The 16,953-nt window shown below is 39.1% G+C and overlaps 1 protein-coding gene across 1 annotated transcript in view; it reads right to left on the reverse strand.

Moving 5' to 3' along the window:
- Positions 1 to 16,953, reverse strand: part of PPIL2 (peptidylprolyl isomerase like 2) — a 79,766-nt gene that overhangs the window by 17,130 nt on the left and 45,683 nt on the right. The window contains exons 13-15 of the mRNA XM_026091870.1: positions 13,034 to 13,123; positions 10,978 to 11,011; positions 738 to 855 (exon numbers count right to left, since the gene is read on the reverse strand). Coding sequence (XP_025947655.1) covers positions 738 to 855; positions 10,978 to 11,011; positions 13,034 to 13,123 — 242 coding nt within the window. The remainder of the gene's footprint in view (positions 1 to 737; positions 856 to 10,977; positions 11,012 to 13,033; positions 13,124 to 16,953) is intronic.

Raw genomic sequence — 16,953 nt, forward strand, 5'->3', positions numbered from 1 at the left:
TCCTAGGGCTACCAATAAAGGTAAACTTTTTTCTATTTCAGTAATTAGAGACCAACCAATAAATGGTTCAAGTGACACAGAACACTTTAAAAAGACTGCAGGCAAACATCTGCATTAACATTAGGCATAAAGTAAACGATTACTACTAGACTATTTTAAAAATTCATTTGTTGTTCTTTCTGCTTCTTTACTTTGTTATTTTTCTCATTTGAGTCCTTATTCTGCTTTTGTACACAGAAAAATAAGTCATTTTCAATCCCAGATTCTGCACTGTCACTTAGATTCTACACTTTGAACATCCTAGAACTGTTCTTATTTATTTAAAAACGGGCAACTAAAAGAAATAACATCTGTAGAGAGTATATGTTTTATTTCATCAAGGTTTTCAAAAATTTCAATATATGGCTACATTTAAACAGAGTGGATAGGTGTAATAATTTCATAAGAATAACAGTAGGGAGACACTGAGAAAAAGAAAAAACTACAAATTACAAAAACAGAAAAGACAAGCCAATGATAATGTGATAAACATACAGGTCTTGACATACTTCATGTTGCTCTTAGAGCAGGAAGGAGCAGCTGCAGCTATGCAGATTTCAATATGCAGCACTTGACAGAATATTTCACTTCACTGAACTTTAAAGAGTAGCTCATAAAATGTCATTTTTTTTCTTAACAGTATAAGACACAATGTCTAGAGGGAAATGATAAAACACAAAAAGCAAGTGACTACTTACAACTGYGACTTGTTTGTGTTAGGTCCTGAATTGGCCATACTGAGAACACCACGTCCTGTATGGGACAAGTTGGGCTTAAATTCATCTTTAAAAGGTTTTCCCCAGTAAGACTCTCCTCCTTAAAAGAGAAAAGATGATAGAAGAAATGTTTGTTTTCATTAGTTTCCTACTACATTTTATAATAGACTCTGCTATTAAACTCAAGGTTTCTGGGGCTTCTGACTGCTATGTCTAATATATCCTTACCCCATTTCTATTGCTAAGCTAATAGGTGAGCATGCCCTTGAAATCAATGTTTGCAGCTGGCAATACAATTCTGTGTCCCCACACTGCTATCAAGTGTTGCAGGTGAGACTTATCAACAGCATTACATGCTGTGTGCTGAAAAACTGTCAAGGATTTAATTTTTTATTGCTGGTCCATCATACTTTTCTTTTTTTTTGAGACAGAGACATTAAATCTTTAAAGGTGGTTTCCTGACAAAACAAAGAGCAAAAAATTACAAGTTTAATTACACTCTGAATATAGCATTGCTTCCAGAAATAAAATACCAGGGAAATGAAACTTGTTCACAGAATTAGCTAAGAATATGAACTATAAGCTCAGATGCTTAACTCCTAGCTAAACAACTATGAATGAGAATATACATTCCTCCAAATTAAAAGTCAAAAATTAGATATTTTGGACAAGATGCCTGGAGGATGTACACAGCCAAATGCACTAAAGGTTGATAAAACTTTGCATCAGCCTCAGACCCAGCCTTCCAAGATTGACTTCTTTCCTATGGCTGTGGATAGAAAGAGGGTCTGCGAGACCTCTCTTCCTGGCTGTCATTTTTACATTATTTATGACAGATCTGACATTTTCATTTTCACTTTCCTCCAGGATCATTCTTGATAAGAAAACAGAATGCTGAGATGAGTCATAGTTTTACAGTCAACTCTATAAGCTTGTTTGACAAACCATGAAAAATATTTCACCTTAGGATACTATTAAAAATAAAACAAACAAAACTACCCAAACAGGCAACTAGGCTGGTCCATCTGCAGAACCGGATCAGGAATTGTCTGGAGTAGCTGTATCACTTGCAAAGCAGGAGGTCAGTAAAGGATCTGCAGCGTTCAACAGCTATTTGCACACGTAATACGGAAAAGCAATTTGATGACATGGCTGCACAGGCAAGCAGCAAATAAAACAGAGGAATAAAACAGGCTCCTATAAAAACTTATGCAGAAAATCACAAGTGTGTATCAAATGAGAAAAGGGTTTTAGATGATCCCATGAAAATGAAGAATCACAGGCAGACAGTTGCAAATGCAAGAAGAACTCAATAAGCAAGACAATTTAGAAGAAACTGACCCACTTAAAAACCCAATTAATCATGTTCAAAAGACCTATTAATGAGTTGAATGTTGCCTGCTCTGCAATTTGATGAGAGGCAGCAAAAGGGGACAAACCCTATAGGGATTTTCTGTAATCAGGAGTAGAGAGGGAGTAATTACATCAGCAATCTTTGGCTATTGAATATTTTAAGATCAAATAAATTACGTCAGCTTGACTCTGTATGACAGTCTCTTCCAACGCTATATACTGGGTGAAAGGGACACAGTACAGCTGCAGTTAGCTCTGCTATGTTGAAGGTGGATCCGAAAAACAGCTCTTCTAGCCAAATCCAAAGAGTTCAACCTATTAGAAAATGTCTTAGCAGAAGCCAATAATTTTCTTTGCTAATGAATCTCCTTGTGTGTTCCTATTTGCTAAGAGGGGTTTGCTGYGTAGCGCCTGCCTTGCTGCAGAAAAGCAGTGCTCTTGTAGGCTTGCCAATACGCAAGTTATGCTGTTTTGAGCCACTGTGATCTGGCCTAACCTGGCAGCAATGAGGACCGATTGCCTCCAGCACCAGGATGCTGCCGTGCCGCCCACGCTTCTCTCTGCCGACAGCAAGCAGCCCTGCAGTATTGGTTTCTACCACAGCTGGATCTGTTTGCACCTGAGTAATAAACTTCATTCCAATTTCCCCAAGAAAAACAGATAATTTCACTTCAAAGGATCTCTTTGAAAGAACTTCTAATTATTCGTAAGGCAGATGCATTTGCTATGAATCCTAAACCAGAGGAGTAAAAGTTGCCTAGACATTTTCAGATACTATGCATACAGAAACTCACCCAACTGAGACGCTGCATAGCTGCAAGTGGCCAAACCCTTGAGCCCGTCACACCCTTCATATGCTCTCAGCAGATGCTGGAATTACAGCACTGCCAAGCTGCTGTAAGAGGGTGAAATCAACCCCAAAGCCTTAGCTGATCAGAAAAATAATTCAAAGGCAAAGCAGAAGATTGTGAATGACAGAGACACTCTCCTTCTGGCACAAGCAACCAGACTCAAGAGCTTGCAGACAGGAGCAATGAGCTGTGGTCTTCAGGTTTTGGAATATTTGTTTTCTCACAATTTTGTTTCAGATCATACACTGAGGGTCAGAATTACTCTCATATGTACAATGGCTAACTTTGGTCCATTCCAGTTCTCTGGAAATAAGTGCTAATATTTTAGTAGATAGTTAGAGCATTAGATCCGGGCGCTCACTCCCTGTGTCTGCCATACAGCTCTTTCCAAGGCTAATTCTGCCTGCCCAAGTGCTGCAGGCAAGAGCAGAGCGTGGCCGGCGCAGCGCTCACCGCAAAGGCCAGACGTCCTCGAAAGGACAGAGCCGCCGGGCCGGGGAGGCCTGCCAGCGCTGCCTGGCAAGGGGAGCTGCAGACRCCACAGAGACAGGGAGACCACAGCACAGGAATGATTTGGGGTTTTGTTATTTTTGTCATTTTAAAGAAAAAAAAAAAAAAAGTATTCTCCCTAAAGTAAAAATAGCAGGAATGGACTGCTTGACAAACTCCTGCTAACCTCTGGAATCGTTCCAAACTGCAAGCATCTGCCTGAAGCAGGACCAGACGCAGCAAGCTAAAAGATGGAGAGTTAAACGTATGTATTTTTTTAATTACTGAAAACCAGAATCACTTTCTCTCTGAAGTACAGATCCCCTGTTAGTACACTGGCGTGGCAGCGCAGCGCCTAGTGCTCGCGCAGGGGGGCCTGGGATAGGAATTTTACATTTCTGCATTTTGCTCTCTCTAGTAAAGCTCGGTGTAAACTCAGGAAATTAGCTCGCACGCCCCAAACCTACTGGTGGTAATTATGAGGCATTCTGGAGGATCGAGCAGATTTTATTGCATTTACACTCAAACCTGTTGGGAGGTGTGGATGTGCCATCATCCTCGTTTTCTGCATGAAGAATGGAGGCAGACAAAGGAGGAGGAGGAGGAATAGCCACTCTGTCTACTTTAGCTCTCTAATTTTACACTCCCTGTATATCCTGCAAGGAGACAAAGCTCCTTACAGTGCCCAAATTTTCCTCTGGGAGAGCACACGTCGCCACTTGCTATCTACAGAGCTAAGATGATGCAAAAACCTCACCCCAAAGCTGACTTACCCAGCCTGCAAGCAAAGCTCATGGAAAACAAGAGCTGACTCTGGGTCTTAAGTTCACAGCTGGCACCGCTGCCTGTCACTTCACTTTCCTCTCAGTTTACTCCCAGATAAGGTTATCTTCTGTCACAGTGCAACTGTGTGCCTAATGCACTTGCAAGCGCTTTCGAGATCCTTTTATGGAAAGTACTGTAAAAAAAATTCCTGGGGGATCCTGTGCTAAATCAAAGGGCTCCACTTGGCAGCAGGCAGGGCTCCAYGCAGGTACTACCACTTGCTGGATCGGTGCTGGCCGTGCAAAAGAGAGTTCACGGTCCTATAACCCTGTGCATGGACCTCTCATTTGCACAAAGGTGGAAACGTATTCAGGATCGGTTACTGCAATAGACTGGCCTTCTAAAAAGAGCTGGACAGAATTTTGCAAAATTCCGCAAAATAAAAATCATCCACCTACCCAGATACCTAAAATTCAAAGCTGAAAGCAGCTGAGAGCCACTTCCCCACATTTTCAATAAAAGCACAGTGAAAAAAATAATCTCTTATATTAAGAGACATTTACCTAATTCTTACACAGAATTAGAGGCAAAATCACACAGACCACGCATCACACAGAAATATTAAGACTGTATTTATCATTTCAATGGCTATCCAGAGTGGCAATATATATCTAGACTGTAGGTGAAGCATGTTAGTTACTCAGTCTCATATCCACATCTTGTGCTGAAAGCAAAAAGGTGGATAGATCTAAATTGACATCTGGAGCAATCACACGCTAGCAACTACGTTTTCAGATTGTCTTGCAAATTGAAACAGCTTATTCTTTGGTAGTCTTTATTCTTTCTATTTTTTCAGAAAGTAATTTTTTTTTTTGTTTAAATCTCAGACAGTTTTACAATTTTTTTGCCAGGAGCTGAGAGATGCACCTCAGGCTTCAGAAATGTAATATTCCAAAAGCCAGGTGTGGGCTGGGAATCATCACTCATGACAGTTGTGAATTTAAAAAAAAATCCTTCCTTTTTTTGGCATAAAAATTGCTAAGCAGTGGTAAGGAAGTGGGAGGGCTCTGATTCATAAAAATGATGGCTTACTTTCTGCAATTTTCTTCTTGTCACTTGGAACAACGAAGTACATAATAACATCTGACACTTCTACAGAGCTTTCCAAGTGAGATTCTTGATCATTTTGCAAATATGAAAGCCTTAGCTCAGCCGGTGAGGAGAGGTAAGTACTCCTCTCCTTTCAGATAAGAGGGCAGAGTACTTTTAACCCGATGGTTAAAGAACATTGATTTTGTACATCTCACCCCACATATCAGAGGCTGGATTTTCAGAGGGGCTGCAGTTTAAAAGGAGTACACCGCTAGATGAAAAGGTCTTGCCCTTCTCCCTCTGCTAAGCTCCAATCAACGCAAGAACAGCGGCCCTGAAACCGGTACATTTTAGGAACCCTTCTTGCTATGAAAACACATTGCAGAACCAGCCAAGTCTGTTCACAGTCCCTTTGCTACTGAGAGTTCAGAGGAGGGAAGAACGCACTTTCCTTTGCTAGATGCCAACCAAAGTGCAATTCCCATCTACCGGTGGTAGCCTGCCCTGGACTTTTACAGCTATTATAACACCTCCTTTGCRCCCTCCGGGATCCACAAAGGGACAAAGGCGCACACAGGCCAATTCATAAAGGCTTCCAACAGGCTGCAGCTGAGAGTACCTGAAATATTCCTGCACTGCTTTAAAAATGTTATGTCCTATGAATAGTCCTCTTTTTTTCGTACAGAGGGTTTATGATATTAAACCTATTTTTCCTCCATGAAAATTTTCTTCTATTGTTTGGAACACTGAAAACACAGAGCAGCTGTTCCCTTTGCACTAGCATGAGCTAGACAGAATTACTCACAACGTTCAACCACTTAGATGTTATGAACAGCAGGAAAAGAAATACATCATAAATGTAAAATTCATTTTCAAATAATTAATCATTACAAAGAATGACCATGACTCAGCTGATTGCTCCAAATACTGCCTCTATGGGTGGTTATTTTGTTAAAGAAAAGAAATAAGCTGCTGCAGCGCAATAAAATCTCTCCCAATGTTCTTCTGAAATATTAAGTTCAAGGCTGTAGAAAATTAGTTTGGCCCTCTAAATAAGAATCAGCCTGGGATTGTATACCTAAGTGCTCTGGCAACGCAGGTCTGCCAGCTATGCTAAGCTACTGGAAACTCTACTCCTCACTCTTCCTAGTGTGGCATCTCAATTTCAGGATGCCATAATGCTCATTTCTACCCTCCTCCCATCCCAAGGTCAGCTCTTGAGTACCAGAAATCACTGGCCTTCACATGCATTACTAGCCACAGTTCCATTAATGACAGTCAGACAGAGACTCAACGGGGACACAACTGCATAACCAGCTCGGCATTTCACATTTGTGAAATGAGTCCAGAACAAAAGCACATTTATCCCTGTAAGCTGAGAGCACAGTTGCAATCTATGTATGTATGACATGTAACCTTCAGTCATGTTGCACTGAACGTGCCCAAACCCACCCAGAAGCTGAGCAGCCCTGGGCTTAGCTAGTAATGGAGTGGGTGATCATGGAAGCATTTGGGTGGTGCAACCATAAACCTGACACCTGCTGCTGAACAGGGGGTGAATGTCAGATGACACAAACCAAATGGTGGGAAGATTTCTGAACAAGTCTATTCTGGCTCCTGAGTTGACGAACAGGGATAAGTAAATAGATATAACAAAATAAAAATATATACAGGCTTAATGTGCCATCCACATATCAGTTCAGAGAAGGTGTTTAAAACCCCTCCAAACCTCTAAGCCAGTGAATTTCAGTTAAAGTAGAAGGTCCTTTGTGGAAAAGGAAACAAAGGAGGTTCATTCTGTCTGGAGTTTTCCTATAAAAGGCTCTAACAGAAACAATTCTGGCAGTTTAAAATATACAGATTTAAAGGGTAACCTCCAACTAGTCTTTCCTATTAGCAACTGAAATAGCTGGAATGAAAGAGGGGAAAAAAGCTTCATCCTACTCATATTCTTCTCAGATATTACAGAAGTCAGATTATTTACTCCCCAAAATAAGCCTCTAAAGACCATTAAACCTCTATGGTCTTTTTCATTTTAGAAGATGCATCTGTTTTCTTGGAAAGAGTGAGTCAAAGATATAGTAAAATTCCTTCTAGCTACCAGAAGAAATCCAAAAAGGAATTTATACTGCAAATAACATGCAAGACCTGCATGAAAGAGGTATAAAGCACTGAAATCCAGTGCTTCACTCCAAAGCTCACACTAATTCTGGTGACCACGTTAATAACATGCAGACTACTTTCAGCCATTCCCTACAAATGGACCCTGGAGGCCAGGGGAGCATCCCTGCTGCTGGTGCCTGGTGGTATTTTTCATGGGCCACACCACTGCCGAGAGAGCAGGGAGCTGGACAGGCCTTTGGTTTCACCATCATTTTTATAGCACATGGCCAGGGGATATGTAAGTAAAATTTCTGCCTTTTACAAAACTCTGAGAAGAGCTACAGAGTAGAGAACATTTTAAAACTTATGGGGAAATCTGGTTATTCGCATTTAGCTGCTCCCATTCTAAGTGAGACCATATATTTTAAAAATCAGTTGTACAAATTTTTACTCAAAACTAATCCAATCATACTTTTTAGGGTGAACTCTTTCTTTACACAAACTTTACCTGAAACTCACCGCCTGAAGGAAAGTACTCTACAGCCTACCCACATAACTGAGATCTTCATGTTCAACTTAGTACCAAGAGATATTTTGACAACTCACTTTTAGAAACCTTTCTGACTTTTTAGAACCATTTATGACCCTACCTAAGGCTTAGTTCATATCACTGGTGAACTGTGAAGTTCTACAGTGCACATAAGTAGGCTAGAAATATTGGAAATATTTCAGTTTGTTTATTCAGAATTGGCAGAACAATTCCAGAATGCTCTTGAATGCCACTTGCAACCAACTACTGGTTCCACTGCTAAATCTATGATGAACAAGTCCTTCCTTGGGCTTTAGACAGCCTTGAATATAAACGGACTCAAATATTCACATTATTTAAATCACCCAATCCTAATCAATTCATTAATTTGCAGAGGGGAACAGAAAGTTTGTAAGGGAACAGTATTCCTCTCCTCTTCCTTCTGTCAGTTCTATAGTAAAAAATAAGTATCCCATTTAGTAGCAAACTTGTCTTAATGATCTAAAGCTACTATGCACCTGATATCTCAAATCAAAGGACAGGACAGAGAAAACATTTTAGTTGTCTTTATGCCTAAAATTAAACCATTCTTTTCTGAGCTTGCAATCTTCCAATGTTCATAGAGTTATCAGACAACAGCCTGTCACTTACTGTCTCCTACTAAAATCTGTTTTCCTTCCTACATATCCAGGACAAAGCAATTACAGAAATTACACATTTAGTTTCCCTGTATAATATGAGGACGATTTCCTTTGGAATGCTGAAAAATGACTTCAGAAGCGTTTCCAATTCTTCCATCCATGACACTATCCATCTTCAGTCATTCCCTCCCTCCAACATATTCCTCTAATATTAAAAACTGCATCTATCTTCCAAATTTCCTCAACAATACTGTCACCATATGAATCCTAGACCAAGATCCCAACCGTCAATTTTTCCATCTCTTGTGCAAGGGGAGGTAGGAATGTTTTCGAGTCTCTATCCCAATGCTCCTTTCCAGCACAAAGTTAAAACATTCAGCAAAGTTGATCAGAAAGTTTCAAGAACTGTATTTTGAAAGGCTATACTTGCACTTCGCTGTCTGGAAAGGGTTTAAAAAGTTGTAGTTATTTGCTCACTAACTGTTGATCAGATGCTTTGTAAAACCAAACCACACGACTGAAGACAATACAATTAGATAAGAGCACAAAATACTGGCTAAATTAGGCAGACAAACACATTACTTTGTGAAGTTGCTGCTGGCCTCACATTCAAGTGTGCAAGATCTATCAGGTAATCGGGAACAAAACCTGACAGCCTATTTGCAGTTCTGTCAACTGTCTAAGCTGCTTCATTTAAATAAATATTAAATACAGAGAGAGTTCAAGAGAAATCTAGTAGCTCACCAGGCAGTGCAGTTATATTTTACTTACTATTGTGATTAAGTAAGGATATTTAAAATTCAGCCGTGTTCCAAAACCCAAACCCATTCAGTTGGAAAGATGATAGCTGTATCACCTGGACTCTGCCATAAGCACAAACAGTCTCTAAAAATCTGCAACACTGTCATATCTATTTGAGTGTAAACTGACCAGTTCATTAGAACTTTAATAGCCTTTACAGATGTTTGCAAGACAGCCAGTCTGCAGTATACGCATATTCAACTAAGATGACAAAGAGAAAAATGAGATGGAAAAAACCTAGACATCATTAGGCTCCTTTTTTTTAAATAACAGAATATGCATAAATATATTTTCTCCTATGCACTTATTTGCATTTTACTTCCTACTTGCTTTGGCAGTGGAGCTGGGTCTTGATCTTCAATGCAGTTGCACTGTCAGTCAGTGACAGGTCTCTCCTCTGTCAGCTGTTAATTGTGCTGTCTTACAATAGTTTTACCATTTGCACAAATGGAGACAAGAATGACACCAGCAAGTTCATTTTCATTCTCTAGCAAGGTCTGAACTTCAGCCTATGAGGGTGAAAGTTTTCTGAGCCAACCCATTAAGCATCTCTAGTCTCCTGACACCTCTTTAAATTCTCATTTTAAAAGATGTTCCTAATTATGTCTTTTGGGATTTGAATCAGTACTTTCTTTCTAACAAAAAAAAAAAAAAAATCACATTTCTTTTGACAGTCCAAGCAGATACAGTAACATCTCTTGTCAACGGGCTTTTGCCATCAAAACTCAGAAACTTTAACTAGTCTCACTCAACAGTCGCATACTTCAGCCATTGCATACACTAAGATATGCAGTGGAAGAAAAGATATTGGGCAGCTCGCACTAACATTATTTAAAAAGTAAAGAATGTTTAACTATTTAACAATTACAAAGGCATCTGTTTTGGACGACCTGCAAGCACACACACAAGGATACAGTGCTTTTGCGTATAAGCGATGCATGATGAACTAGAATAGAAAATGCATGGACCATCACAGGATGGTGGGCACAGGAGCGGGCAATGCCCTGAGCACCATTCAGTGCACAGCAAGGAGTAGTTGTTATGTCTCTCAACCTTTTCTAATTTGGCTGTAATGCAGATCACTAAGACAGAACAAGCAGAATAAATTAGTGACAGTGATCTCTGAAAGATAGAAAAAGAGAAGCTTAGGCCTTACAAGGCAACTAGTTGGGAGAAGAGATGGTATCTGGCCATTCAMTAATTCAGAGGCAGGTCTCTAATTTTCAAATTCAATGTTCAAAATCAGCTTGGCATGACTATTCCTTGCTTTGTTCTTCACCCTGGAAAAGGCTGGCTGTAAAATCAGTATAATTTTTATTTATTTATTTTCTGGAAGAAAAAGAAAGCAAAGTTCCAACAAGAATTGTATATGGAAGACTGCCCAAGTTTTAGACTGAGAATATACGGGATGGAATTTTAAGCATAGTTCAAAGTGCCATAAATTATAGCTATAAAACTGAACCTCTGCTTTAAAGCAGAAATGCTCAATAAGTACTACAAGTCATCAGAGAATTTTATTCTACAAAGTGGCTTGAAAGAAAAGTAACAACACAGTGCATGAAGCAAAAACAGCTTGCTTAATTTAAACACAATCTCACCTGTTCCTGTTCCAGTTGGATCACCTCCTTGGATCTGCAGAATTAAAATAAAAATCATTATGTTACATATATCTGTGTGAAAGGTATTAAATACAAGCCATAAAAAACAATTCTGCTCAATTTTCTTCCCTCTGTATTTTGTCACGTTGACAAGTTAGCAACAAGGAAACCATTACTACTCATTTGGACCTTCTTTTATCAATTGGCTGTCATCTCCTACATGACTCATCCAAGAGCAGAATGACAATTTCATGAAAATATTAGGTCTCTTGTGGGTAAACACGGAATATAAACAGTGTCAAATGGGTTAACCAGACCATCCTTTCTATTACATGCTGGGTCCTAACTTGCTTGATAATGCATTGGTTTTGAAGCCTGAAAGGGGTTCACATTTTGCTGCCAATCCTCCAGATGATGGGAAGGCAGGAAATGGGATATAGAATATTTTCTGTATTTGAGTCTGTATTTCTCAGCATCATCCTCATTATCTGCAGTGGGAAAAATTCCCATGTGAAACTGATCTTTCAGCAACAAAATTAATCACTGTATATGTATGCAGGACCTACAGAAACAATATTCTATATTCTAATGCTATTAGAAGGAGCATGGCATGAATAGATTCACAGTAGTAGCACACAAGCACAATTTTAATTGTGAGTTTAACTATGAACTGAGATACACAGTGCTGTCAAAAGAAGAAAGCTTTTTTTTTGGATGACAGGATGGAATGTAACATTCAATGACGTCCCCTGAAAGACATGCACTGCCTCCAGGATCAAGTTGTTAATTCCTTTGAAAAGAAGTTACAGAACAGCTACAATATCCCAAGCTGCCTGAACAGTACCTATGTAAATAAAGGTTATCTTTCCAGGCCCTCTAATAGGCTGCAATAGCAATAAGATGCATCAAGAACTTATCTCCTAATAACATCTGACAATTGTTTATACAAAGGTAAAAATGTATGAGAAAAGCCATTTACTAGGTATGCTGAGTAACCAAATCTAAATTTCAGTTCCGAGAATTAAATCTCCTGGTACAAAACATGTTTCTTTAGACTATCAAAATGAATTAGTAAATGCAGCTCCCCTAGAAAGGCTCTAAACTGCTGCTGAAGGATTAAAGCTTGATATCTTCAGAAAAGCTTGATATCTTTATAAAAGCTGATGTGTGCTCACAAAATCTGATTAAACAAAGCCTAATGACTTAAGTTTATATAGCGCTGAGCACTCCGGTCCAAATTCAGCCAGTTGTGCACGGTGCTTGTGGTGTAACTACTCTCACACTCAAAGTTGAACAGATGCTTAAAATGACCAGTAAGTCTGAATCCAAACTGTTCATCGCTGTAGGATGGGCTTCGCTTCTACAAGAACATCTTTTGCTTCTTTCTACCAGCTGTGCTTGATACCGTACATAAACCAGCGCATTAAAGCTGTATAAGGATCACAGCTACATATTGAAAGAGTAGGTTTTTGACTACCAAAGTCAACTTTCTGGTTCACTATGTGCTCTTTAACCCCTTTACAAACAAAGCCTGGGCACTTAGTCCTGGATCACTTTCAGGAAACGATGATCTGAGAGTATCCAGCTACCACAACCTGAAACAGAAATTCAGCCGTTTTCTAAAACCAGATTTCATCTGAATGGGGTTTTAACAGGCCACAATATTACTTATCCAAATTAGCATTTCTCTCTCTCTCTCTCTCTCCCTCTCTCCCCCCCTCTCCTTCTGTTCATTAGCCACCTACCCACAGTTTGGGGAGGATAACAAGAGTCTTGCCAAGGCAATGACACCCAAAAGCTTAGTCTGGAATGCCAGTGAAAGCACTGCAAAATGCAGTGATGCTCCAAGTGCTAACAGTAGTCAGAGACAGTTGTTAGTAAGACCCGTGAAGTASAAAGTCAGTGAGTAAGGACAATCCTGCTTCTGAAGGTATATTTTTAATATACATCTACTGCAAATTTTCATGCATGGAAGGAACTGACACTTAATTAAGCTATATAAATATTTTGAGGACATCACTTACTGTGCATTACACAGGATTTGTTCAGTACTTACCACAAAATTACGAATTGATCTGTGAAAAATTGTTCCATCATAATAGTTTTTCTTGCACAGTTTGATAAAGTTTTCACATGTTCGGGGTGTCTGAAAGACAGACAGAAGTTTTACTTATGCAATACCTTTAGACAACCAAGTTGGTCATTAAATCATTTACAAGAATCACTTTTCATAGAAACAATCATGCATGACCTTTGAAGAGGAATAAATCTTCATCTACAGAAAAAATATAGTATGTGCTATTTTAAAGTATACTGGAGAGACACACACTGTGTTAAATAAATCAAACCTAGACCTCCCAGTTAGTGCAAAGAAGTGCTGAACTCTGTTTCAGATAATGTGATTTTCACAAGAACTCCCAGTAGATGTAATGATCGTGAAAGCCGGAAAGCTCAGAGACTTCCAAGTAACTTAGTCCCAGCAGTGCATCTTAATCCTGTTCCAAAGGAGGACTTCTACCACCCCAAAAAAGTTATTTCCCAGAGTAAGAAAGAACCTGACTTCTTTGCTCAGCTATTCCAAAGTGAAGACATTGAAGCCAAGCAGGAGAGAAGCATTTGGTCCTCTTCAACGCTTGGAACTAAAAATGGGACTGACCCCGCAAGTCACCATTTTGAAAGTTGGTTCAGTGAGGGGGTGGTCGTGATGGGAGTGGAGGGGGTGGGAAGACAACTTGTTTTCAAAAATCTAAGAAAAATAGAGACTCAATATACTGCCCATTTCTCACTTGCTTTTACAGTGTAAATCGAAGCTATTTATTTGAAATGAGCCATAGCATTCAAACATGAGCTCTCAAAACCTTTGTTGTCTATCCTAATTATCCTGCACGGATTCTCCTCTCTGCAACACTAAAGTATCTTTACATGTACAAATGTGAGTACAAAACGCATGTACAGAAACAGCATGGTTTCTATATTTGGGCATGTTTCCTAGCCCCACTGTGGATTAGGTGCATAAATATGATCCAATCTTGCAAACGAACTCATCTAACTAATCCGTGTTGCTACAGGCCTTAACAATGTCCTTACTGCGGTAGATGCCTGCAAGTAAAGCCCCAGCATGAGTCGCGGGGTCTGTGAATTAACACACGCAAGACTTGGAGCCTCCTTCTCAAAGATCCTGATCCATTTTGCACTGACCTGACTTTGGGCTTGGTCTGTACCACTAGCCTGAAAACTGCAGAAAGACACTGCGCCTGAGCCATTCAACCTGAAGTGGCTCAGAAGCACAAAAATAAAGCCGTGGATCTATTTTAAAAATAAGTCCAACTGCAATCATTTAAGGATTAAAGAATCTCTATCCTTTTAAAAGCAGATCCATTCAAGTATTCACTCTCAACAATCCAAAACTTCACATTTCTGCTGTATATCCTCATAAGAAATACATTATTTACACTGAAATGTCCCTTAATTATCCAAATGCTACATATCATTGCAGCATTGGAAATAATTCCTTATAATGATTTCCTCTTAATCATTTCACACAGATACAGAACAAAGTTATCAGCTACCATAACCAGAAAAATAAACTAGTTCTAATGCAGTCTTACACTAACTCGAATCTCAGATTTCCTATGTAATTTATTACTGGGTAAAAATGGTAATGGTGTTTGGTACAATGACACTTAAGAATGTATTTTTGTAACATCCCTTGGGCAACTTGTAAGTAAACATATTCCATGAAAATTGCTTCAAGCAATAGGAGTTTTTTCCAATGGTTTCAATGTTTATAGAAGATTTGAAAACTTTTAACTGTATATATATATGCTTGAAAATTATCTTTGTATATAACATTTCAAGTAAAATTCAAATTCTGAAAAATCATTTGTGTAGAGTATGTTTCCCTTATAAGACAATATCATAAGTCTTGATCCTAATGTAGTGCTATTAATTATCACTCATGAAAAATGTCAGAAAGGATAAAAGTAAGTTTAAAAAAATTCTTTATGAATCAGAAATGGAATTGGCAGCTTTTTGCCTAAGGCTCTTTATCTCATGAGAGCCAAACACTCTTTGGAGACAGAGACACAGTTAATAAGTTCTCTGGGGGGAATACAGCAACCTGTAATTAATTTTTTAAGAAAATGAAATCAGGCAAAAGACTGAATCCCTCAGGAATACATACCAAACTGTTTTAAACTTGCACAACATTGATACCCATATACAGATTTCCTATTGCTTTTAAAAACATGATCTGTAAAATATACATCAAAAAAACTGGCTCCAGTAATGTATTTTTTATTCAGGAGCTATCCAGACCCTTCTCTCAAAATGGATTTCTAGTTGTTATATCTCTTCCCAGAAACAAGCTTTTATATGCAACTGCTGAGATATAACGTAGTATACATGCAATTACCATTTTATTGCAAGGTTTTCTTTAAATAATTACCACCAAATTGGTTCCCATGGTCACTTCATGCATCATACGGATACATTTGGCAGGTAAACAGTTCCTTTGTAACATTACCATTACCTTTTATGGTGCCTTTTAATACAGACATAAACAAAAAGGTTTGCATTCAATCAGTAATAAACCCCAGTTTCAGTCATGTAGTTGATCTAGACTATCTGGCTCAAATTATCTGATTTAAATCAGAGCAGTTAATGTTCTTGCCAAATCTCGCACTGCCAAGCATACTTCAGGGACTTTTTTTTAGGCAGCATCCTGTCCAAAGCAAGAGAAAAAGGCTCAAGGTTGGAGGGGAAGGTGTAGCTCCTCAGGAACGAAGTTACTTCTGTATTGACTGTATAAACACAGCCGGTCTTTGAAGTCTTTGTTCCAACTACAAAGACTGATGACAAATACATATAAACAAAAATGCCTTTGTTATTTGAGTGCAAGATCTGGTGGAAGATGTCGGATCAGCCGCCTTGGAATGCAAATCATTCTGCTTCTTCAGCAACGTCCTCCCCACCACTGCCTCACACCGTTCCCCAAGGAGGCAGCGACCACGGTTGAGGCGCCTGGGAGGCAGCGAGCGCAGCAAGCAAAGCCGAGTTCTCGCTGGCTCGTTATCCACTGCGGACTCTGGGTTCTCCTTCTACCTCTGGCTGTTCTCAGCTCGAACTGACAGCAGCAGCAATAGTTAACTTCTCTCTCTTCATTCTTTGCATTAAGCAGGAAATGATTTAAGTTATTTTAATCTGCCAACAATGACTTTGACACATATTCGAGAAAGTCAAGGTAAAAGTGCCACTTCATTTTGTAATCCTGCATTTGAAAGCCAGCAACAGAAAGGTTATGTTTTAAATCTACTGCAATGGTTTCTCACAAGGATGCAGTGACACACCCAAGAAGTCAAATGTAAAAATTATGGAAAGCTTTTCTCTCCAAGGAGTGTGGCCTTTAAGAACAGCCCTGAGAAACCCTCCTTTATGCACAAATGAACGTGGTGCCTCTGTATGACGTCCTTCACCTTAGAGACACTTCTACTCTCCCCAAGTGACAAATGGTAAGAAAGACATCTCTCAGTTATACTAAAATGAGTCTCCTGCCCCCACTTTGCTCCACACTTATTTTGTAGATGCCAGATGACAGACAATTGTCTTTCAACTGTTGAAAATTCACACCCAAAGTAAGTGATAAACTTTTACTAAATCCTTTGAGACAGGAATCCAGAAGAGTATTTATCCTAGAAGAAGGCCCAAATACTTTGCTTGGCTCATAGACACATATATTTAATGGGGAAACAGCCCAGTGGTTTTCTACTTAAGTTTAAGCTTCCATTTAGCTTGAACACTTAGTAGGTACCATGACTCAGAAACACCAGCACTCTAACAGTTACTAGGTCTGGACAAATAGCAGAATTTAAGAAAAGACTGCTCCTAAAAATGAATATGCAAACACAATAGGGACAAGAAGCTGATTGTGAAATCATGGATACTGGGAAAACACTGAAGAAAGAATGTAAAGTTAAA

This window comes from Apteryx rowi, unplaced genomic scaffold, assembly GCF_003343035.1.
Source record: "Apteryx rowi isolate R43461 unplaced genomic scaffold, aptRow1 scaffold_93, whole genome shotgun sequence".
NCBI classification, from domain to species: Eukaryota; Metazoa; Chordata; class Aves; order Apterygiformes; family Apterygidae; genus Apteryx; species Apteryx rowi.